The 26,182-nt window shown below is 37.6% G+C and overlaps 1 protein-coding gene across 4 annotated transcripts in view; it reads left to right on the top strand.

Moving 5' to 3' along the window:
• SPIDR (scaffold protein involved in DNA repair) overlaps positions 1-26,182 on the top strand; it is a 778,935-nt gene that overhangs the window by 247,932 nt on the left and 504,821 nt on the right. For 3 of the 4 annotated variants that reach the window (XM_064267703.1, XM_064267702.1, XM_064267704.1), the window contains 2 exons: positions 6,095-6,348; positions 23,989-24,089. In XM_064267703.1, the coding sequence (XP_064123773.1) occupies positions 6,095-6,348; positions 23,989-24,089 (355 nt within the window). Of the gene's footprint in view, positions 1-3,534; positions 3,643-6,094; positions 6,349-23,988; positions 24,090-26,182 lie in introns of all 4 variants that reach the window. The other variant, XM_064267705.1, reaches the window with a different exon arrangement.

Here is a 26,182-nt window from a genome sequence, read left to right as displayed (position 1 = left end):
GTTTTAGCTTTAGCCAGACTGATTCAGTGATTTTTTAGTAGATTTAAAATAAATCCATCATTTGCATGGAAAGCAAACAGACATAGAAGGTACGCATTATTTGCATAAAAATGTGGAGTATCGATGTTGTGCAGTCATCACCAATATTTGTTGGCAATTTTTTCATCACCTTAAATAAAACTTTAATCATTTCTTTTGAGAACTTTTGTGCCATACCAGAAAGGACTTTTTATGTTTTATGACTATTTTTAAAATACATCCCTATTGTTTTTTAGGCCTTTGTAAAAATATTTTAATGTTTTGATCATTTGGGAATTTTTTTTGCTGTCAATGGTGAGAGAGATTCAGCTTTTTTTTTTTTTCTTTTCAGATAGGTAGCCAGTTGTCCCCAAGTAGATTTTTTCCTCACTGATTTGGGCTCTTGTTTTTATGACTTTTTATGTATACACTCTCATTTGTGTTTAGTCCATTTCTGAAATCTCATTTCCATTCTGTTAATTCATCTATTCCTGTGTGGTAATAAACCTTTAATTACTATGGCTTTACCAAAACCGAACCTGTTGCTGTCACGTCGATTCCAACTCATAACAACCCTATAAACCCTGTAGCACAGAGTAAAACTGCCCCATAGGGTTTCCAAGGAGTAGCTGGTAGATTTGAACTGCCAGCCTTTTAGTTAGCAGCCGAATTCTTAACCACTACACTTCCAGGCCTTAACTATGGCTTTACAGTAGAGTTTATTATCTGGTAGAAATAGTTGTCCTTCACTTTTTTTTTTGTTGTTGTTGTTGTTAAATAGAAATTTCCTTATTTTCTTTAAAAAAAAAAAAGCATGAGGGAAATCCTTTAAATTTAATGGCATGATTGTACTTGGCATTAAAAAAGAAAAAGATGTTTATTTTTTTCAAGCTGAGGTTTGTAGTTATTAGTGGTCTTCTCGAAGTTCAGTAACACTATAACAGCTAATAACTACAAGCCTTAGCTTGACCAAAATAAAAAAACATTTATAACAAAATATTGGTCATTTTAACTGTTACGTGTATAATTCAGTGACATTAACTACTTTCATCATGTTGCCAGACTATCACCATTATCCATTTTCAAAATTTTTGTATCACTTCAAAGAAATTTAGAACTCCTTGAGCAATAACTCCCTATTTCTGTCTCCCCCTAGCCCTTGGTAACCACTAGTAGACTTTTGTCTCTATGCATTCGCCTATTCTAGGTATTCCATATAAGTAGGATCATATAATATTTGTTCTTTTATATATCATTTATTTGACTCAGCATAATGTTTTAAAGTTTCATTCATGTTGTAGCATGTATCAGAACTTCATTTCTCTTAATGATTGAGTAATAGTCCATTGTGTGGATATACATATTGTTTATCTATTCATCTGTTGGTCGACACTTGAGTAGTTTTCACCTTTAGACTGTTGTGAATAATGCTGCAGTGAACATTGTTGTACAAGCATCTGTTTGTGTCCTGCTTTCAAGTCTTTTGGGCATATAATTAGGAGAGGAATTGATGAATTATATGGTAATTGAATATTTTGAGGAACCACTAAACTGTTTTCCAAATTGGCTACACCATTTTACATTGCCACAGCAATGGATGAGGGTTCCAATTTCTCTAGGTCCTTGCCAATAGTTGTTATTTTGGCATAGTGGTTAAGAGCTCAGCGGCTAACCAAAAGGTCAGCAGTTCAAACCCACCAGCCACTCCTTGGAAAATCTATGGGGCAGTTCTCCTCTCTCCTGTAGGGTTGCTATGAGTTGGAACCAACTCTATGGCACCAAACAACAACAACAAGTGGGTACGAAGTGGTACCTCTTTGTGGTTTGGATTTGCGTTTTCCTAATGACTGATGACATTAAGCATCTTTTCATGTTCTTATTGGCATTAGTATATCTTCTTGGGAGAAATGTCTGTTCAAGACTTTTGCTCATTTTTTAATTAGGTTGTTTGCCTTTTTTTGGTTGAGTTTGGAAACCCTGGTGGGGTAGTGGTTAAGTGCTGGGACTGCTAACCAGAAGGTTGGCTGTTCAGGTCTGCCAGGCAATCCTTGAAAACTCTGTGGAGCAGTTCTACTGTGTACTGTAGGGTCACTATGAGTCAGAATTGACTCAATGGCAATAGTTTTGTTTTTTTTTTTAAATATATTTTGGATATAAAACACTTTTCAGATATAAGAATCTCAAATATTTTCTCCCTTTCTATAGATTGCATCTACACTTTCTTGATGAAGTCTTTCGATGCACAAAAGTTTTCGTTTTGATGAAATCCAGTCTGTCAATTTTGTCTTTTGTTGCTCACGCTATTGGTGTTATATCTACAAATCTAGTGTCAAAAAACTAAGTCCCGAAGCTTATCCATGTGTTTTCCTCTCCTACTTTTATGGTTTTAGTTCTTATAGTTAGGTTAATTTTGAGTTAAGTTTCATAGATGGTGTGCGGTATGGCTCCAACTTTGTTCTTTTGCATGTGGAGATCCAGTTGTCCCAGCACCATTTGTTGAAGAGACTATTCTTTATCCATTGAATGGACTTGGCAGTTGTCAAAAATCAATTGACCTCAGATATATATGGGCTTATTTTTGGACTCTTAATTCTATTTCCTTTGTCTTTATATCTATCATTGTACCAGTACACAATGTTTTGATTATTGTAGCTTTATAGTATATTTTAAAATCAGGAAGTATGAGTTCTTTTACTTTGTTCTTTTTTTGAATATTATTTTGGCTTTTGGAGCCCCTTGCAATTCCATATGAATTTATCTTTTCTACTGGAAAGGCTGTTAGAATTTTGATAGTAGTTGTGTTCAATCTCTGCAAAAAAAAAAAAAAATCTCTGCATAGCTGTGGGTCATTTTGACATTTTAACAATGTCAGAGTTTTCCAATCCATGAACATAGTATGTCTTTCCATTTATTTAAGTCTTCTTTAATTTCTTTAGCAATGTTTTATAGTTTTCAGTGTGCACATCTCCTACCTCTCTGGGTTAAATTTTTCTAGGTATTTTATTCTTTTAGATGCTCTTGTAAATTGAATTGTTTTCTAAAAATTTTGTTTTCAGCATACTTGTTGTTGTTGATGGTTTTTGATTACTGATTTAATCTCTTCACTTGATATTGGTTTGTTTAGATCTTATATTTCTTCTTCAGACAATTTAGGTAGTGCATGTGCTTCCATGAATTTGTCCATCTCATATGGGTTATCTAATTTGTCGACACACTATTGTTTGTAGTATTGTCTTATGATCCTTTTTTTTCTCTAGGTGAATTTGTGATGTCTCCACTATCATTCATGATTTGAGTTATTTGCATCTTCTCTTGCTTTTTTTTTTTGTCAGTTTGCCAATTTTGTTGGTGGTTATGGTTTAAATTTTGTCCCCTCAAAATATATGTTGGAATCCTATACCTGTGCATGTGATCCTGTTTGGAAATAGGGTTTTTAAAATGTTAATTAGATTATACCCAAGTAGGGTGAGTTCTAAATCTAATCACCGATGAGTTATTTTTTTTTTAAAAAAAAAGGGCTGATTAGACACAGGTATGCACATGTGTATGAAGACAGATGCATGTGAGGATCACCGAGGAACCAAAGAATATCCAGGCCTACCAACACACAAGGAATCAACAACAGTTAAGACCTTGGTTTGGACTTTAGCCTCAAGAGCTGTGAAAAAATAAAATTTCTGTTCTTTAAAGCTACCCACTTGTGGTATTTCTGTTAAAGCAGCAGCTAGGAAACTAAGACAGAATTTGGTATTGGGAAGTGGGCTTCTGCTCTGACAAATAACTGAAAATGTTAGAAGTGGCTTTACAACTGGGTGATTGGCAGAGGGTAGAGGAATTTTGATGTGCTTGATAATAAGAGGAAACCCTGGTGATGTAGTGGTTAAGAGTTTGGCTGCTAACCAAAAGATTGGCAGTTTGAATCCACCAGGCACTCCTTGGAAATCCTATAGGTCAGTTCTGCTGTGTTCTGTAGGGTCCCTGTGAGTCGGAATCGACTTGACGGCAGTGGGTTTGGTTTTTTTGGGGGGTTTTGATAGTAAGAGCCTAGATTGCCTTGAATAGACTATTGGTAGACTTATGGACATCAAGGATGATAGTGATGATGGCTCAGAAAGAATTGAGAGCTGTGGGGAAAGCCTCTATTGCTGTGAACAGAATTCTCCTAGAAATATAGAAATTAAATGTTCTGCTAAGGCTGTAAAAGGAAATGATAAACATGTTATTGGAGACTGAAGGAAGGGTGATCCTTTTAATAAAGTGGCATAGAACTTGTCTGAATTATGTTCAGCTCTTTTGTGGAAGGTAGAATTGTAAGTAATGTATTTGGATATTTGGTCGAAGAGATATCTAGGCAAAATTTTGAAGATGTAACATACTTTCTCCTTGTTGCTTATAGTGAAATGCAGGACCAAAGAGATAGATTTAGAGATAAACTGTGCTAAATGAAACCAGAACTTAAAGATTGGCAAAATTCTGTCATACAAACTAAGAAAACATGTCCTGGAACTTTCACCAAGGGCGTGGCTACTCAATTTTTTGCTAAAGAGGTTAAGCATGTGACTGATAAATCTAATCAGCCATCTCAGAAGATATCCTGTTTGCTTAGACTGGGACAGAAACAGGGAGAAATGAAGGAAAGGTGTCTGCCTGGCATTCTGCAAGCAGGAATTGATTAATGGAGCCATATGGTTGCAAACATCTTTTGTCCTCCAAGGAAAGAAAGCATCATTCTAGGAATAAGTCAGATATCAGCAAGATTAGGAAGGAGCCTGGGGGCCAGGTTTCAAAGAGTGGAACCACTGCCTCCTAGGTTTCAAAGGTGGGAGCCACCACCCACAAGGTCTCAAAAGGCAGAGACATTGTCACCTAGATTTCAAGTAGAGTTGGCCCCACCTCAGTTCTGGAGGATGAGGCTTCCATTCAGGTGGACCAAGAGAATGGGCCCACTGCAAACACATACCCACAAAAGAGATCAGGTATACCTTATGAATTGACTGGATACAATAGACACATTCATTTAAATGTGCAATTTTTATTTAGTAAATTTACACTTTATGTACTAAATTAGATAAAGCTATGAATACACTGGAAAATTAGAACATTGAAGGATAAATTTTTGCTGACATTAGAACAACATGGGACTGACCTGCAAAACAGTAATAGGGAAATAAAAAATACCTATTTATTGTTATTATTTTGCCATAAATCATAGTTTTCACCCTTAAAAGTTTTAGTGTATATCTAGCCAAAGGCAGAAAATCTTAGAGAAGTAGGTTTTGATTCGTCTGTCCAGAATTGACCAGGTATTGTGAATTCCTATTTTATAATACAAGGAGTCCTGGTGGTTAAGTGCTCAAATGCTAACCAAAAGCTTGGTGGTTCAAACCCACCAACCACTCTGTAGGAGAAAGATGTGACACTGTACAGTTTTCAAAAAATTCTTAATTTGAGTGTGAGAAAAGAGAAACATTTTAGGAAATGTTAGGAAAAAGAGAGCGTTCCTGTTGATACTAACAATTTCAAACATGTCTCTGGAAAACATATATTGAAGTTGTGCTGGAAAAATCAAATTTTCATCTTTATCCATGAATATTCCTTTGGTAAATTAAGTGGTTTATACCTGAAGAGGCATTATATGGTTTATAACAAATAGTAGTATTTAACAGTTAACATTTAAATTTTTCAACTTCAGAGTCTAAGAAATACATTTTTTTCCAATGGGTATGAGATTACAGTGAATATCATCAGCCTTTCAGGTTAATGTTATTTAGTTTTGGAGACTGCTCTCTGTGGGGCACATGCCTTTTAGTTTACTGAAGGAAGATTGAAATATCCGTACTGATTTTGGTGAGTTCTATTAGATAATGTTCAGCTTAGTATCAATTTATCCTTTTCTTCAGATGCATAGTTTTGAATGTTGAATCTTGGATTTTGTGTCAAAATATAAAGCTACAGGTACTGTATGCAAAATGTTGTAACAGTGACTATAATCATAAGAAAATAGAATAATAGGAACATGGAGATACGTACTTGAGTAAAAAATTCTCCAAATTTTTCATCTCTCTTGATTTTTCAGACAAACTGTATGGAAATTTTGGAGTATTCATCAGATAGCGGAAAAGAAGATGACTCAGACAATGTCTTGCTCATTGATTCAGAATCCCCTCGCAAATACCCTGTGGATTTTGGATCAGATGAAAGACAGATTATGGAGAGACTGGTAGAGCCCTGGATAAAATCTACAGAGACCGTTTTGTATACACCCCAGAAACAGACAAATAAGTTTCCTAGGACTCCGGAAGATTCAGCAAAGAAGAAGAAACCTATAAGGTTAAATTACGCCTTTATAAATTTTTTCCCCCATTTTTTCTCTTTTCTTTAAAACCCAGATATCTAAAATGTTATTATTAAATTACTTTTTTCTTTGGGGAAAAATTGGCAGAATAAAATTGTAATTCCAATAAGCAATTAACAAAGGCCTAACTTCTGGAAATGATTTATGGAATTGTTCATTCAAGTTGAGCGTTCACTATTTCATTCATAACAAGCTTACATGACTGCTTTTCTTAATGAGGGTTTGTTGTTGGTTTATTATATTTTATCGAACATCCGTGTTCCAGGAGCTGTATTAGATTATAGAGACAAATAAATTACAGCTGTTGTTCTCTAGTAACTTATAGCCCAAAGAGGAAATAGAAATAAATATAGACCATTTCAGATTGGTTTTATGCGTATGATGACAGATTGGGCATGGCACCATTTACAAATGCAAGGAAATATGAGAGAGAGCAAAGAGTCACGGACAGGAAAAAGGTCAGTGTGCATGTGGAGAAGCACAGGAACATCCATGTTAGGAGAGGGTCAGGTTTGAGGGAGGAAGTGGTGGATGACAAGACTGGAGTGCCAGTCAGAGGCTGCATCCTAGAGGGCCAAGCAGGACATGAAAATGAGCCTGGAATTTATTATGTAGGACAAAGTGCTCAATCCTGTTTAATACAAGGACTCTGTTTTTAATTAAAACAAAACAAAAATCTGATGGGAAGTTAGGAGAAAAACCCCTAGAAGCAGTGCCACAGCAGCAAAAGTAGTAGAGAGTTTCAAGAAAAAAGGAAGTTTCAGTAGAAAGAGTAAGCGTGATAATGAAGAGCACAGGTTTTGGAATCTATGTATTATATCATAATACACAATGAGGGCTGAGAAAAGCCCAATGGATTTGGCATTTAGAAAGCCTTTGTTAAATTTTAGTGGAATACAGGGGAGAAGGCCTGTTGTAATGGGCCAAAGAGTGCATGAGACATGAGGGATGGGAGACAGTTCTGTAGCTCAATCTTCTAAGATACCTGGTTTAGAAGGTAGGAAGAGAGAGAGGAGAAAGTAGCTGGTAGTAGCTTAAAGAGATCCAGGGCTTAAAAAGGTTTAGGAGAAAAGGAGAGGCATGCTTAGAGAATAATGGAGAGGAGCCAGTGGAGAGAAAGAGAGGTTGGAAATAATTGCTCTGTCAGTGCCCTGTAAAGTTAGGGGCACTGGAAAGAGAGACCTATCCTGAGCATAAGAGTGGGGAGAAGAGTAGAAGAGTATTATGGCACTGGGGGAGTGGGGTTGGGGACAGCAAACTGAGTCAGTTCATGCCTGATCACCATTTTTCTTTTTGTAAAATAAGACCTAAGATCCAGAGTGAAGAAGTTGGGGCTTCCGAAGCAAAGGTGATGGTTTGTAATAGTGTCTTAGGAGGATGCAAAGGGAAGCTGATTAAAGAGATTTGTATATCTCGTTGATGAAATTGATGCCATTCAGTTAGAGAAAGTGATGTCCTGTTGAGGGCTGACAATGCACCGAGCAATGCTTCACAACCTGGAGAGACAGCAGTAAAGAAAAGTGACTGAAGCCCCTGCCTGTGTGGAGGGGAAGGGTGACAATAAGCCAGTAAGTAAAACAGAAGTAACGTCAGAAGGAGGAAAACGTTATGGAGAAAAGGCAGAGAAGGAGGACAGAGAATGGTCCAGAGGTAGGGGAGGGCATTTCAATTTTAAACAGAAGTCTCAAGGAAACCCCCCTCAAAAGGTGACTGTTATGGATTATATGGTGTCCCAGAAGAAAATATGTTGAAGTCCTTACCCTTGTACTTGTGAATGTGACCTTGTTTGGAAATAGGGTCTTTGTAGATGTTATCAGCAACGTGGGGTCATGCGTGAGTAGGGTAGTTCCTAATCCGGTGTCAGTGCTGTCCTAAAAAAGAAGAGAAGAGACAGGGAGACAGAGGGAGGACAGCCACGTGAAGATGGAGGCAGAGATTAGAGTGATGCATCTACAAGCCAAGGAACGCCAAGGATCGCCAGCCATCACCAGAAGCTAGGAGAGAGACATGGAACAGATTCTCCCTCAAAGCCTCTGAAGAAACCAATGTGGCTGACACTCTGATCTTGGATTCTTGGCCTCCAGACCTGTGAGACAATGAATTTCTGTTCTTATTAGCTGCCTTCTTTGTGGTACTTTGTTATGGCAGCCCTAGAAACAAAAACAGTGACATGCTGAGCAGCTGGAAGAATGGAGCTGCCATTTCCTGAGATGGGGGTAAGGGAGTGGCAGACATCAGGTGACATTTTTGTTTTTGTTTATTTTGGTAGGAAGATCTGGAGACTTTTGAGCATATTGGGTTTGTCATGCCTGCTGTGTATCTCAGTGGAATTTGCGTGTGGACTTCACAGGAAAGCCCTCATGCTGCAGGTGTAAAGGGTAGGCCATAGTGCACAGTGGGTTTTTGAAGCAGGAGCTCAATGTGTTTACAGGGCATCAGGTGCAGATAGGAGAGTCTCCCAGGGCCTGAGCCCAGGCACTTCATCTGCAAAGGTTGAGGCGATGAGGAAGAGGCTACTGAAAGAGGAAGAAAGCTAGGGGAATGTGGTGCCCTGAAAGCCAAATAAAGAAGTGTTTTTGAAGAGGAACAAGGGCGATCAAATGTTTCACATGCTGCGGAGGAAAATATAATGAGGACTTAGAGTTGACTGCTGGGTTGTCACTGAGGTGGTGAGGGCTATGTGGAGAGGAGCAGTTTCAGTGGGTGATTGGGCAAAGCCAGATTGCTGTAGGTTCTAAGAGAAGGGAAGGAGAGAAATTGAAGACAGCAAGTATAGAAACTCTTTGAAAGAGTTTTCCCTAAGGACATCAGAGAAATAGGGTGTTAGTTGGAAGGAATGAGGGGGTTGAGATTTGCTTTTTTAAGTGGGGAGAAATTGAGCATGTTTATTTGCTGTTGGGAAGGTCCTAAAGGAACAGGAGAGTAGATGGTTGATAGAGCCTTTGACTGGCAGAAAGGAGTACATAGCCAGAGGGGGGAGCCTGGGTCAGGAGCATGCACAATGTCCCATGTAACAGGTGGGTGAGGAGAGCAGATGCAGATAGGTGGGTATGTGGTAGGGGAAGTTTTTTTGTGATTGTTTCTATATTCTCTGTGAAATAGGAAGTGCATTTGTCGTCTGAGCATGGGGATGAGGGAGGGAGGCATTGGAAGTTTGAGAAGAGAGAGCGTATGAAATAGTCACACAGTGAGATAGTGAATGCTCTGGGAGAATATACTGAGATTGGCTAGCAGTGCCAGGCCCTCTTGAGATTGTTGTTCCAACTTATAGTCACCCTATAGGACAGAATGGAACTGGCCCACAAGGTTTCCTAGGCTGTAATCTTTATGGGAGCAAATCGCCAAGTCATTTCTACTGGGGAGCATCTGGTGGGTTTGAATCACTGACCTTTCAGTTAGCAGCTGATTGTTGGTGTTGTTTGGGTGCCTTGGAGTTAATTTTGACTTATTAGCAGTCTTGAATTTAGCTCAGGATTGAACATCAGTGTGGTTGTGCTTCTCTCTAGCCACGTTCAACCCTGGGACTACAGATGTGGAGCAGGCAGAGCGTAGGGCTCTGTCAAGTGAGTGCATTGAAAGGAGTTGATAGGAGTTGGAATAGAGCTTCTAATGCCTTAAACCACGCTGGAAATAATAGCCAAGGACTCCTGTTACTCATGTGTGTAGAGAACTCTTCCGCCCTGGTATAGATGCTCTCATTTTTATGCCTTTTACCTTTCATCTTATAATTAAAAAAAAAAAAAAATTTTTTTTTCTTTTCTTTTTTTTTAATACTGCAGTTTATTTGTGAAAATTCTGGGGTTTGACTTTAACCAGATGTTGCTGTCAGATTGTGTTTTGTCCTTTTTTTTTTTTTTTTTTATCTGTTAAGTCATATCATGGAAACATCAACATTTAGCAAGTATGTATCTAAATAGTTGTGCAAAGAGTAAAGTCTTTTGACTTTTTCTTCTATTAGATTGTATCATTTTAAGTAGTCCCTCTTTAAGTTGTGGTAGGTGTGTGTCATCAAGGCTGAGAGTATGGGCTTTTTTTTTTTTTTTTTAATTTTGGTGAAAACACACACCCATTCTTTAGGTTCTATATGTACAATTGGATAACATTTGTTCCATTTTTCATGTTGTATCAGCTTTCTCGCTATCACTATCTCTTCCCATATTGTTTAACCACCACTGGTGAAACTCGCTACCCACTGAACTTCTCATCTGTGTTTTAGAGGTACTGTTGACAATTTGATATATAGATAATTTTTAAAATAACGCAGTGGTCAAGTTGGACATTCTTTGCTAATTTAGCTCTTAAGGATAACTTCATGGGATAATTTCCATTTATGGTTTAGAGATTTTCTTCAGAGCAGTAGATTCAGGGGTTCCTCTGTCTCAATAAAAAATAGATTGTGTAAATCTGGATTATGTAAGAATTTGAAATTTACTCCATACCTTTTTTTCCATTTTAATCAGAATTCATCTATTGATTCATTGATTAGAAAGTATGGTAATGATAGCTGGACACCATCCAGTTCTTCTGGTCTCACAGCTAAGGAGATGGGTAGTTCAGGGAGGCAATTAGACCTGCAGTCCAATTCCTTCTCCACTTCCTGGGTCTCCTTCTTCCTCTGCTGCTCCAGGTGAGTAGAGGCCCGTTGTTGTACCTTGGATGGCTGCTGAAAAGTGTTTAAGACCCCAGGTTGCTACTCACCGACCTAGGGTGTAGAACAGTACTTCTGAAAACAGTATCACGCCGATTGACTGGACAGCCCTAGGAACTCTGCCCATGAGGTGTTTCGATGTATTTAAGTAGTGTCAGCAACTTTAGCCTCTTCATTTATTTATTTTTGGTTGCTGTTATTGTTGTAAAATTATATGTTACAGTATTTGCCATTTCACCCTTTTTCTGGTATAGAATTTAGTGTGATATCAGTTACACTAATAAAGTTGTGGAGCTATTACCCTTAGTTGATGCCAACGTTTCCATCACTATAAACAAAACTACCAGTTCCCAGAGAATAAATAATTCCTTCTCTCCCTCCGCCCTTCCTCTTCAGATAGCCACTAATACCCGTTGGTCTCTATGTATTAATTTATTCTTGTCGTTTCATTTAAATGAGGTCATACAGTATTTGCCCTTTTGTTATTGACTTACTTCACCCAGCATAACGTCTTCAAGCTCTATCCATGTTGTGGCATATATGAGGACTTCATTTCTCTTTCTGGCTGAGTAGTATTCCATTGAATGTATGTACATCCATTTTTTATCCGTTCCTCTGTTGATGGGGACTTGGGTTGTTTTCACCTTTTTGCTATTGTCAGTAATGCTGCAATGAACATGTGTGTGCGTGTGTCTGTTTGTGCCCCTACTTTAGGTCCCTAGGGTACATACCTAAGAGTGGAATTGCTGGATCATCTTTTTTGTTTTTTGAGCAATCACCACATTGTTTTCACAACAGTTGTACCATTTTACTTTCTCACCAGCAATAGATAAGGGTTCTGATCTCTCCACATCCTCATCAACATTTGTTATTTTGTTTTTTTATCATTGCCATTTTAGTAGGGATGAGATGGTATCTCATTATACTTTTCATTTGCATCTCTCTAATGAGCTTCTTTTCATGTGTTTGGTGGCCCTTTGAATGTCCTCTTTGGTGAAGTGCCTGTTCATGTCCTTTGCCCATTTTTTTTTTTTGATTGGGTTATTTGTCTTTTTGTTGTCAAGTCGTAGAAGTTTAATGTGTATTTTAGATATTAGACCCTTATCACATAAAACATTCCTAAAGATTTTTTCCTAGCTTGTATGTTGTCTTTTTATTATTTTGATAAAGACTTTTTTAACCTCAGGTGTTAGTTTTGGTCTAAGATTTGAAGACTATCTCAAGGCAGTAGTCTTGCGGAGTTCTCCAGTCTCAACCAGTCCTGTAGGTCAGTGTTTTTTTAAAAGAAATTTGAGGTTCTGTTCCACATTTTTCTCCCATTCTATCAAGGTCCATCTGTTGTGGCCCTGATTAGAATGGTTTGTAGTGGTAGCCAGGCACCATCTAGGTCTTCTGGTCTCAGGGTAGATGAGGCTGTGGTTTGTGTAGACTGTCTTGTAGACTAGTTCCTTCTTTGAGTTTTTGGTTTCCTTCTTTCTCTTTTGCCCCAGCTAAGTAGAGACCATTAGTTGTCTTAGATGACGGCTTGCAGTCTTTTGATATGCAGATATTACTCTCTAAACTAGGATGTAGCACAACATACCAATTGGCCAAGATGTCCCATATTCTAATCCTTAAAACCCAAAACTCTAGTCCTGTAAGGTGTTTGGTTATGTCTAAGAAGTATCTGTCACTGTGTCTCCTGTGTTCTTTATTATATATATATGACTATATGTGCATATAGTCACATAGATGCATATACATATACCTGTGTATATGTATAATATGCACACATATATGCCTTGCATACATATATCTGTACCTGCACATATTTTTTTTGGTTGTTTTTTCTGTTGTTTCAGAATTAATATATGCCATGGCAGTTACCCACAGGTCCTTTTTTCTTGTGTAGTTTTTGGTGACATCGTCTACCTTCATCAAGCTGTGTATACTTCACCCTCATTCGGTGTTACCTTTCCCATCTCCAAAAGTGTCTGCTATCTAGAGAGCAAATCCCCCTCCTCTTCCCTTTGTCCCTGGCAGCTACTAATGAACATTAGTTTCTGTATTTGTACTTGTTTGTGTTATTTCATAAAAGTGAAAACATATAGTACTTGTTTTTCTGTGATTGACATTATGCTCAATGTAATGTCCTCCAGGTTTAACCCTGTCCAAGATGTTTTGGGAACTCATTTCTCTTTATCAATGAGTATTATTCCATTGTATGTATGTACCACATTTTACCTCTCTGTTCATCTGTTGATAGACTCGTAGGTTGTTTTCATCTTTTTGCTGTTGTGAATAGTGCTGTGATGAACATAGGTGTATATATGTCTGGTCGTGTCACTTCTATTAGATACCTAGGAGTGGAATTGCTGTCATATGGCAACTTTACCTCTAGTTTTTTGAGGAGCCACCAGACTGTTTCCACAATGGCTGTACCATTTTGCATTCTTACCAGCAATGGATTAGGGTTCCAGTTTATCCATATCTGCTCCAACACTCGTTATTTTCTGCTTTTTATATCTTGGCCATGCTAGTGGGAGTGATATTCTATCTCATGTTCGTTTTGACTTTCATTTCTCTGATAGCTAATGACCTTGAGCATCTTTTCATGTGCCTGTTGGCCATTTGCATATCTTCTTAGGTGAAATGTCTATTCATGTCCTTTGCCCAGTTTTTGATATGGTTATGTATCTTTTTGTTGTTAAGTTTTAGAGGTTTTCTATATATTTTACATATTAGACCCTTATCATTTCATTCCCAAATTTTTTTTCCCAGTGTGTAGGTTTGAGGTCTCAATTATTTATTTTGTCTTCTGCTGCTCGTGAATTCATTGTTGCATTTGATAACCTGTCATTGAAATAACTTAGGTTCCATAGATTCACCCACATATTTTCTTCCAAGAACTTTATGTTTATGGATTTAACGTTTAGGTCCTTGATCATTTTGAATTAGTGTAGTGTGAGGTATATATATCTTCTTTTTTCTCCATGTGAAATCCAGTTTACCTACATCATTTGCTGAAGAGATGGTTTTTGTACCCCACTGAATTGACCGTAAACGTCTGGATTTATTTCTGAGTTTTCAATTCTATTGCTTCGGTCTGTGTGTCTTTTATTAAACTATTAATAGGCTGTATTGATTACTGTAGCTGTTTAATATGTTTTGAAGTTGGGAAGTGTGAAGCCTCCTACTTTGTCCTTTTTCTTCAAGATTTATTTGGCTATTTGGGGCCTTCTGCTTTCCATATAAAGTTGAGGATTTTCTTCTGTTTCTGTAAAAAATGCTGTTAGGATCTTGATCGAGATTGTGTTGAATCTGTAGATTACTTTGGGTAGTATTGACATTTTGACTATATTAAGTCTTCCAATGTATGAACAAGGAACTTGTTTTCATCTCTTTAGGTGTTCTTTAGTTTCTTTCAGCAGCATTTTATTATTTTCATTGTATAAGTCTTTCACCTCCCTGGGTAAATTTATTCCTAGATACTTTATTGCCTTAGATGCTGTTGTTAATGGAATTGTTTTCTTAATCTTCTGTCCAGATTTCTCATTGCTGATGTATAGAAATTTTTGTGTCTTGACATTGTATCCTGCAAGTTTGTTAAATTCCCCTATTAGCTCTAGAGGCTTTTAGTCGGTTTTGGGGGGTTTTCCATATACAGGATTGTGTCATCTGCATATAGAAATAGTTTTATGTCTTTCTTTCCAATTTGGATACTTTTTATTTCTTTTTCTTACCTTATTGCTCTGTCTAGGACTTATAATACAGTATTGAAATGGAGTGGTGAGAGCAGGCATCCTTGTCTTATTTTTGAGGGAAAAGCTTTCAATCTTTCTCCATTAAGTATAATGTTAGCTGTTGGGTTTTCGTAAATGCCCTTAATCATGTTGAGGAACGTCCCCGTTATTCCTATCTTGTTGAGATTTTTTAATTAAGAAAGGATGTTGAATTTTATCAAATGCTTTTTCTGCATCAATCGAGATGATCATATGGTTCTTTTCCTTTGTTGTATTAATGTGGTGTATTACACTGATTGATTTATACTGATTGATTTTCTAATGTTGACCCATCCTTGCATTTCTGCAGTAAATCCCACATGCTTATGGTGGTTAATTCTTTTAATATGGTATTGGATTCTGTATGCAAGTAGTTTGTTGAGAATTTTGGCATCTATATTTATGAGGCATATTGGTCTGTAGTTTTCTTGTGTCTTTGGTTTTGGTATCAGGGTAATGCTGGCTTCATAAAAAGAGTTAGGGAGTATTCCTTCCTCTACTTTTTAAAGAGTTTGAACAGGATTGATGTCAAGCCTTCTCTAAATGATTGGTAGAAATCCCCAGTGAAGCCATCCAGTCTGGGATTTTTGACTATGATTCAATCTCCTCACTTGTTATGGGTCTGTTGAACTTTTCTACTTCTTCTTGAGTCAATTTAGGTAGGTTATGTGCTTCTAGGAATTTGCCATTTTATCTAAGTTATCAAGTTTGTTGAATTACAGTTTGTAGTATTCTGTTATGATCCTTTTTACTTCTATTGGATCAGTTGTAATATCTCCACTTTCATTTCTTATTTTCGTTATTTGCATCTTCTCCCTTTGTTTCGTCATCTACCTAGATAACAGTCTGTCAGTTTTTTGGCTTTTCAAAGAAACAACTTCTGGTTTTGTTGATTGTATTACTTTTCTGTTCTCTATTTCTACTCGTATATTTGTTATTTCTTTCTTTCTTGTAGCTTTAGACTTAGTTTGCTCTTCTTTTTCTAATTCTTTTCTAGTTCTAGTTGTAAAGTTAGGCTATTTGAGATCTTCTTTTTACTGCAGGCATTTATTGCTGTAAATTTCTCTCGGAGGACAGCCTTAACTGTGTTTTGTAGGTTTTGGTATTTTCATATATCTCCAGGTATTTTTTTTATTTTTCACTTGATTTCTTCCTTGACCTATTGGTTGTTTATTAGTGGGTTATTTAATTTCCATTTAATTGTGTGGCTCCTAATTTTCCTTCTGCTGTTAATTTCTAATAATATTTCTTTGTGGTTGGAGAAGATACATTGAATAATTTGTCTTTTTATTTATTTTTTTATTGTGCTTTGGGTAAAAGTTTACAGCTCAAGTTAGTTTTTTATATAAAAATTTGTGCATGCATTGTTATGTGACCCTAGTTGCTATCCCTGTAACGTGACTGCAGATTCCTCCTTTCCATCCCAGATTTCCCATGCCCGTTTAACCAGCTGCTATCCCTTTCTACCTTCTCATCTCCCCTCCAGACAGGAGCTGCTCATTTAGTCTTGTGTACCTACTTGAACTAAGATGCACACTCTCTTCACAAGTGTCATTTTATGTCCTATAGTCCAGTCTGTTCTTTGTCTTAAGAGTTGAGTTTGGGGAATGGTTTTAGTTCTGGGTTAACAGAGAATCCAGGGGCCATATCTTCTGGGGTTCCTCCAGTCTCAGTCAGACCATTAAGTTGGGTCTTTTTATGTGAATGAGTTCACACCCCACTTTTCCACTGCTCCGTCAGGTACTCTCTGTTGTGTTCCCTGTCAGGGTGGTCATTAATCGTAGCTGGGCAACATCTAGTTCTTCTGGTCTCAGGCTGATGGAGTCGCTGGTTTTTGTGGCCCCTTTTGTCTCTTGGGCTAATATTTTCCTTGCGTCTTTGGTGCTTTTCATTCTCCTTTGCTGCAGGTGGGCTGGGACTGATTGAAGCATCTTAGATTGCCACTCACTAGCGTTTAAGACCCTAGAATATCAATCTTTTTAAATTTGTTGAAACATGTTGCGTGGCCTAGCATGTGGTCTGTTTTTAAGGATGACCCATGTGCACAGTAGAATAATGTGTATTGTTCTTATTATAGAGTGTTGTTATTGTTAGGTGCAGTCAAGTTGATTCTGACTCATAGCAATCCTATGTACCACAGAATGAAACACTGCCTGATCCTGCACCATCCTCATAATTGTAATTATGTTTGAGCCCATTGTTACAGCCACTGTGTCAATCCATTTCATTGAAGGTCTTCCTCTTTTTCGCTGACCCTCCACTTCACCAAGCATGATGTCCGCCTCCAGAGACTGATCCCTCCTGACAATGTGTTCAAAGTATGTGAGATGTAGCTTCTCCATCCCTGCTTCTAAGGAGTATTCTGGTTGTACTGCTTCCAAGACAGATTTGTTCATTCTTTTGGCAGTCCATGGTATATTCAACATTCTAACCCCAAACCTTATTATAGATAGAGTGCTCTGTACATATGCATTGTATCTTACTGGTTTATGCTGTTGTCCTCTTTGTCTTTGCTGATCTTCTTTTTAGATGTTCTGTGCAAAAGTGAAAGTGGTGTATTGAAGTGTCCCACTATTATTGTCTAATTGTTAATTCAGATTTGTTAGTATTCGTTTCATATATTTTAGGGCACTGATATTAGGTTCATATATATTTATGATTACTATGTCTTCTTGATGAATTGGCCATTTTATTTTTATGTAATGTTCTTCATCTCTTATAACAAATTTTGATTTGAAATCTATTTTATTTGATATCAGTATGGCCACCCCTGATCTATCACAGAGACTATTCTTTTCCATCCTTTAACTTTCAGACTTTCTGTATCTTTGGGCCTAAGGTATGCTTCTTGTAGAAAATGTAAGGATGGTTCTTTTTTTTTTTTTAAATCCATTCTGCCACTCTCTGTCTTTTGAATGGAGAGTTTAAAACATTTACATTTAAAGTAATTACTGAGAACGAAGGACCTACTTCTTTTAGTTTGCTAATTGTTTTTTATGTACCTTCTATCTGCTTTGTCCTACAATTCCTACACTTTGGGGTGTTTTTGTGTTTAGTTGTTTTTTTATATTGAGTCTTTTTGATTTCTTCTTTCTTTCTGTGTATTTTTAAAATATCTTCTTAGTGGGTACCACAGAAATAACGTTTAACAACTTACATTTACAGGAACTTATTTTAGCTTGATACCAACAGCAAGTAACATACAACATTAATATACTGAAACTCTGTTTCTATTTCTCTCCTCCTTCCCCCAATTTCTGTTTTTGTTACACCAACTATGTCATTATACATCCTCCGTCTGTTAGGTTAAATTTCTATTTATTTCTTACACATTTAATGTTACAATGCTTGTAGAACCGAACTACTAAATTTGCCCACTGGAAATACCATACAGTTAGCTCTTTTATTTGCTCATGTCATTGCTTTTATTAGAGATCTCTCTTATTTTTCTTCCTATGTGTGGCTTCCAGGATCTGTCTAGTGTCCTTTCCTTTTTATCTGAAGGACTTACTTTAGTAATTCTTGCAAAGCGTGTGGTAATGTATTCCTACAACTTTTGTTTATCTGGGAATGTCTTGATTTCTCTGTCATTTCTGAAGGACACCTTTGCTGAGTAAAAAATTCTTGGTTGGCAGTTTATTTTCTTCATTCATTGCCTCCCGGTGATCGTGGGGGAGAGCCAGCTCATTCCTGTCGGCTACCTGGCTGATGGACAGTTCCCATGACTGCCCTGTGGTCCCGGCTCCTAGTGTTCTCCAGCCACTGCGCGCAGTAACAGTAGCACTCACCCCCATCATTGCACCTTTTCCATGTCCCTGCCCAGTTGTGGGAAACCCTGGCGGTGTAGTGGTTAAGTGCTGTGGCTGTTAATCAAAAGATCAGCATTTCGAATCCACCAGGCGCTCCTTGGAAACTCGATGGGGCAGTTCTTCCCTGTGCTGTAGGGTTGCTATGAGTCAAAATTGACTCAATGGCAGTGTTTTTTTGTTGTTGTTCCAGGTATGTGCGTGTTTTCTATCTTCTGCTCGTGAATTCCCACAATCCAATTTGCACTTTAATTGGCCATCACTTTCCTGGGTTTCCCAGGTTTCAAATCTATGTTGTGCTCATATGCCACTCTCTCAAGTCTGCCTAGTCCAGTACACACCCTTCCTCTTTGCCAGTTCTTTCCAAGGCTTTTTACCCAATATCTCTGACTGACCTGGTCTATGTCATCAGTGTTACTACCACTGTGGGCTCTTTGTTAAGGGGTTCCATCTTTCACTGTCCCAAATGGCCACACTGAACTGGGCTGACAGGTAGAGTATAGGTGGTCAGTGAATCTCCGCCTTCCCTGGTCCTTGCTGTATCTCTCTCCTGATTTGGCATTCACCTGGTTCTCTAGTGTTTTAACTACTGTCTAGAACTCTAGGATCACTAGCTGTGTTACTTTTTATTTGGGGTACACAAGGATGCAACTGCTTATTTCACCATCTTGCCCTCTTCCCTGAATATGGACTCTTGAACCAGGTATCCTAGTTTTGTGGCCAGCAATGCTACTGGTTACATGTCTCACCTTTGGCAGGTGTTTATCATCTTAGTACCTCAGTTTATCATCTGTAAAATCATCGATAATAAACCAAGAAAAAGCTAAATCTGTTGCCATCAAGTTGATTCTGACACCAGAGCTCCCTGGAGCACAGTGGTTAAGAGCTCAGGTTGCTAACCAAAAGGTTGGCAGTCTGAATTCACCAGCCACTCCTTGGCAACCCTATAGGGCAGATATACTCTGTCCTACAGGGTCATTATGAGTCAGAATCTACTTGATGACAAAGAGATAATAACAGTACCTACCTAATATTGTTGTTTGGAGACAGGATGAATTACTTCATGCAGTGTGCTTAGAGTAATACCTCACTAAATGTTAGCTATAATTTTTATGATAATATGATCAGCAGGATGAATAATGTGAAGAAGGCTTACGTATATGTTAAATAGGGGTTCTTTGGCATATTTGTAATTATGAAGGTTTAAAATGTTTCTGTTCTATATATATTTTGGTTGTTAGATTCATGTAGGATATATTGTTTCTGAAGATATTCTCCCAGTCAGTAGCTTATAATTTCACTTTTTGGGTAGTCTTTTGATGAACAAAAGTTTTGAATTTTTATGAGGTCTTATTTATTTTTTGCTGTTTGTGCTGTTTTATTACATTAGATAATCGATTGTTGAAAACTAGGCCTGACAGCATTGCCCTTGCTTGTTCTTCTAAGAATTTTATGGTTTTAGTTTCCACATGTAGGTCTTTAATCCATTTTGAATTTGTTTTTCATGTATTGCTTGAGGCATGGGTCCTGTTTCATTTGTCTGCATGTAAGAACCCAGTTTGCCCAGCACCATGTGTTGAAGAGACTCTTCTTTTCCCATCAAATGAATTTACCACCCTTGTCAAAAATCAGTTGATCATAAATGTATGGGTTTGTTTCTGGACTCTCAATTGTTTTCCATTTGTCTGTGTTCTGTTGTTATACCACTACTAGGCTGTTTTGATTACTTTAGCTATATAGTACAAACAACAAAAGGACAAAAAACCCATTCATAAAATAGGCAAAGGACTTGAATAGACATTTTACCAAAGAGGACATTCAGATGGCCACCAAAGACATGAAAAGGTGCTCAGCATCATTATCCATCGGAGAAATGCAAATCAAAACCACAATGAGATACCATTTCAGCCCTACTAGGATGAGTCAGATAAAACAAACAAACAAACAAAACCCCAGAAAATAACAAATGTTGGTGAGGATGTGAGGAAATTGGAACTCTTATCCATTGCTGGTGGGAATGCACAATGATAGAGCCATTGTGGAAAACAGTGTAGTGGTTCCTCAAAAAACTAAAAATAGAGCTACCATATGACCTAGCAATTCCACTCCTAGGTATATAACCAAAAGACTTGAAAGGAAAGATGCAAACAGAGACTTGTATACCAGTGTTCATTGCAGCACTATTCAAAATAGCCAAAAGGTTGAAACAACCTAAATGTCTATTAACAAATGCATAGATAAACAAAATGTGGTACATACATACAATAGAATATTACTCGAAGTAATTAGAGATCTCTCTTTTATTTTTCTTTCCTATGTGTGGCTTCCAGGATCTGTCTAGTGTCCTTTCCTTTTTATTTGAAGGACTTACTTTAGTAATTCTTGCAAAGCAGGTGGTAATGTATTCCTCCAACTTTTGTTTATCTGGGAATGTCTTGATGGTGCTTAAAGACATTATGCCAAGCAAGTAAGCCAGTTGCAAAAGAACAAATATTGTATGATCTCATTTACATAAAAAGACAAGAAAAGACAAATGTATAGAGAACCAAGTTTATTAGTAGTTACCAGGGGCAGATGAAAGGGGAAAAAGGGGAGGTTAACGGTGATGGGAAAATTGCATTGATTAAAGTTAGGGTTGCACAGCACATTATTGTAGATACTGTCAATAAGTTGTACACCTGTAAAAAGTTGAATTGGCCAAAGTTGTGTGATAGATACATTTACAGTAACAGAAAAAAAAAAAAAAAGTAGCTACTGAGGTTGCTTATATACAACCAAACATGTTATGAAATTTGGTTCCTTGGTTCGGAGGTTTAGGGTCATGGTTTCATGGTACATCCCAGTTAATTGGCCTAATAATGTTCTTAGTGCTTCTGTTTTATCTCCTAGTTGGTTAAGTAGTGCCTGGGGTCTTAAAAGCTTGCAAGAAGCTGTCCAAGACACAACAACAGGTCTCTATTCACCTGGAGCAACAGAGGCACAAGGAGAATCAAATCAGGAATAGAAGGAAGATATGGAATGTGTGGCTAATTACCTATATGACAGCTGCCTCCTTTGCCATGAGACCAGGAGAAATGGATGGTGCCCAGCTACTATTACTGAACATTTTGATCAGAGATTCCTCAGAAGAATCCTGATTAAAAGGGGGAAGATATAGAACAAAATTTCACAGTCTTATGGACTCCAGAGTTTCTGGAGCCATGGAGGGTGGATGAACCCTGGAAACAATTGCCCTGAGATAATCTTTAAACATTAAACCGAGAACGTGTCCTGAAATCTTCTTGTGACCAAACAATAGTTTGGCTTAACTAGTAAAAAAAAAAAAAAGGTCTCCCTTGAGCATTGTGCTCTTTTAAGAACTATATGGGATTAAAGTGACAACAGTGACTTGGGAGATTAAATGGAAACCTTAGAGGGCAGTGAGTTTATGTTAATATGGGAGGAACAACTCAGGGGGGAGGGTAGGAATGATTGCTCATCTCAAGGAGTGGAATCAGTCTCTCGGGGACTGTACCTGTAGAAGCTGTTGAATTGTTGTGTTTGGCTGCGTATATCCTCAACAACAAAGTAAGTAAAATCAAAAAAAAAAGAAAAACATCCAAGAATCTAATAATGTAATACTCAAAAAAATTTTTTCCTCTTATTTATGACACACACATGTGCACACATCTAGTAATATTTTGTTCCTATAGGAAAATAAGCATAATCTGGTTGTTAGCGATAATATGTATTAGAGCGAGATCTTTCATAGTGGAAAGAGCATAGGGTGTAGGCAAAAATCATAACCAAAATAGTAACAGCAATAACTAACATTGAAGCTTGACTGCGTGCCAGGCACTGCGCGGAATCCTTTCTGGCTTCAGTTCCTAGTTTTTCATCTCACGAGTTATGTGATATTGGAGAGCTTACTGTCCACTCTCCAAAGCTCAGTTTGATTTTCTGAGATTGAATATTGATTACCTGTTCTTTCTTCCACAATGGAAGATTATTAGGATGAAGTGGGATGATGATGTGAAAATGATGAATGAATTGGCACATAATCTTTGTCTTAGTTTGGAAGCTCCGCTAACACGCATCCACTAGGGGTGACGCTACTGGCACCTGAGCTGTCAGCGGCATATCTTCCAGCACCGTCGCGACACGAAGGCCGCCACAGCATGACAGAGTGATATCTTCCAGCACCGTCACGACATGAAGGCCGCCACAGCATGACAGAGTGACAGACATGCTGGCAAAATTTTGGTAAAGATAATTCAAAAATGGCTGTAACTGTCCATCAACATGGAATTGCCAGAAGTTCAAGCTGGATTCAAAAGAGGATGTGCAATGAGGGATATCATTGCTTATGTCAGATGGATCTTGGCTGAAAGCAGAGAATACCAGAAAGATTTTACCTATGTTTATAAATAAAATAAGAGGGAAGACCCTCAGCAAGATGGATTGACACAGTGGCTACAACAAAGGCTGTAAACATAGCAACAATTGTGAGGATGGAGCAGGACCAGACAGTGTTTCTTTCTGTTATACGTAAGGTTGCTGAGTCGGAGCTGACTTGGCACCTGAAGATAACAACATAATCTTATGTGATAACACATTGATAAATTATATAGCTATAATGGATAACAGCTGTTCTTAATTTTTGTTGAGATCGTAGATATGTTAGCAGGTTCTGACTTTTCCGAACACAGGCTGGTGGTTTAAAATAGGTAGGCAGGTAGACAGACTGATAGGAAGGCAGGCAGGCAGGCAGACTCTCTCGTGAAGTGGCCGTATGTATGTCCATTGTTACGAATCGTCTTCCTGTCACACACAGAAGTTTTCTTTTTTATACCGTTGGTATCCTTGGAGTGTGTTTGTGTTACTCAGTTATCTCTGTTGTAAAAACAGTGGGCCCATACCCAAATGCTCTTATTTGAACATTCTGCCTAGCGACAGTTTTGGCAAGGTATATTTCTTGATTACAGCTCTGAGCCCACTTTATAATTTATTTGTTTTCCCATCTGGCTGCTGAGTAGGTTGTGAGACCCTCCGTGGCATAACTTGTAACCATCTTTGTGTCCCTAGCAGCAAGCAAAGTATTAGATGCCAGCATGTAGCAGATAATGAATAAATGTTTATTGAATACATGAACTAAGAACTAATGGGAAGGTGGTTAATCTGATATGAGAGTAGGGCTGTATTTCTAAGAATTAGAAAACTAAGATTCTGAAAAAAACTTTAAAAAGGAAATTACTTGCCTAGGAAGATACAGCTTCTAGGAAGAGTATGTAATGTCAAATAGGTTATAATTTTGTGGTTTGTCTATTTATCTCTGGCTGGGGAGTTGTAAAATGTAAATGCTCCAACTATTTTGAAGTTTATCTTTTAACTAAACTTAATATTTTATGTTTAATTAAACAGAGGTGGACTAGCAGAAAGACTAAACGAACTACAGAATCGAGAGAGATCTGCCATTTCTTTTTGGAGACATCAATGTGTTTCTTACCAGAAGACACTTAAAGGTAAGGCTTATACAGGCATAAGACTATGGGTAAAGAATATGCCATATAAAAGTATTTTTATTTTAAAATATGTGAAGTTGATCATTAATATTCATGATTTTTTTCTCTATGTATCATATTATTGTTGTTGTTAGGTGCCGTCAAGTCAATTCCAAGTCAGCAACCCTCTGTACAACAAAACAAAACACTATCTAATATTCTGTCATCCTCACGTCCTTGCTTTGTTTGAGCCCATTGTAGCAGCCACTGTGTCAATACATATCAATACAAATTTGCCTGATGCAGCACGTCATCTGATTTCTTGACTGCTGCTTTCCATGGGCATTGATTGTGAATCTAAGTAAAATAATTCCTTGACAACTTCAGTATTTTCTTCTATTAATAGCCTCACCATGTGAACCCTTGGAATATGTGTTTTACTAGGCACCTGGGTGGTTTTCACACATCGAGAGTTTGAGAAATGCTGGTCTTATAGGTGATCCCCCAAGTAGTAATATATTTTATTAGACATAGAGGGTCGCTATCAGTCGGAATCAACTCGATGGCAGTGGGTTTCGTTTTTGGTTTTTTATAACATATGGTCCCAACTATTACACATGCAGTTGTTACACTTTTCAATTCTTATCCCGTTTATTCCCTTTAAAATTCTTTGCCAGCTTTAGCAACTATCTTCTCTCTTTTAAATTCTTTTATTGGAGGGTATTATAATATGACATATGCATGCATGTATCAAGATGATCTGATACATATGACCCAAGAATAGTTTTCATTTTATGTAAATCTCTAGAAAGTCTATTTCTATACTCATTACATCATTTCTTGGATTTTTTCTTTCATATGAAGGATTATGATTTTCAATAATAAATCTTCACAATCTGTTTGATCAGTCAGAAAGCCAGGCATATGTAAAGTTTGTCCAGTTGTGTTGTTATTCAGTGCAGACCTAATGACAAACTGGCTTAACCCCAATGGAGAATTTAATGGTAATCCTAATTAAACATCACAGGGGGAAGACCTAATGCTTCCGACTTTGGTTGTGAAAAGGTTGGCAGGCCTTCTCCATCTGGTAACTCCTAGCTTCAAGTCCAGTAAAAATAATGCTTTATTTTGTGATATTTTACTAGAAATCCCTGAAATTGTTTTCCCTATTCTGGCTGAGATATGTCCATCCTTGAACTAATCAGGGTGGAATGTAATCCATAACATTTTCAGACTTAATTAATAAACATCAACAATGTTATCTCTTCTTTTACTTTTTAGTAATCTTTCATATTGTCCTGCTTACAGGTATCTACATGTTTACACTTAAACCTCTCGAATATGAATGACCTGGATTTGTAGTGACCACTTTCTTCTACATCCTGCCTGTCTCCACTTATATAATAAATAAAATTTTCTGTTTCTCTTTAATCTTTGTGTTGCTTATCATTTTGAATGTAGATTAGGGTTATATGCATTATAAACTTTTGTTCTGCTTGAACCAGAAAAATATGGCCTTGCCACTTAAACTGTCAGTCTTGCTCCTCCTTCCTATTCTGCTTTTTGTCTCCCTCCTTTTGAAGTAATCACACAAGGCAATGACAAACTTGAATCTCTTTTTAATGAGATCACTTTTCAATTCTTAGTCATGGAAACTAGCTTTTTATTCAGGGGCTGGGCTGGTGTGTTGAACTGTAGGATGGGAAAGAGGTTAGAGAGGGTGTGAGACAATAAGAGAAAGACAGCAAATGAATGACCTAGATCCACAGATCTTCCCTTGAGTGTGGCCACTACAGACTTCAAAGTCCAGAGTGTTGGAGCTGTCACATTTTATATTGGCATTCATGTCCCATCCTTTTCTCCTTTTCCCTCATACAAAGGTAGATTGTTAATACTTTGAGGTTTCTAAGCACCTGGTTGGTGAAATGGGAGTGTGTGGCATACAGGAAGGAAGTGACGTGCTCTGATTATTCCAGTGCCTTGCTCTTTCAGTGATACCACTGCTGCCTCATGTGAATAATTTTTTACCCCCTGCCAATTTCCTCTTCGCATTACTATTGAGGAATAACAATTGGACTTTGCGTGTTCAGTAAGGTACCTATCCTTAATTTTTT

The sequence above is a fragment of the Loxodonta africana genome, chromosome 14 (assembly GCF_030014295.1).
Source record: "Loxodonta africana isolate mLoxAfr1 chromosome 14, mLoxAfr1.hap2, whole genome shotgun sequence".
Lineage (NCBI taxonomy): Eukaryota > Metazoa > Chordata > Mammalia > Proboscidea > Elephantidae > Loxodonta > Loxodonta africana.
Note: the sequence above shows the minus strand (reverse complement) of the source record. Positions and strands in the feature narration are given on the sequence as shown.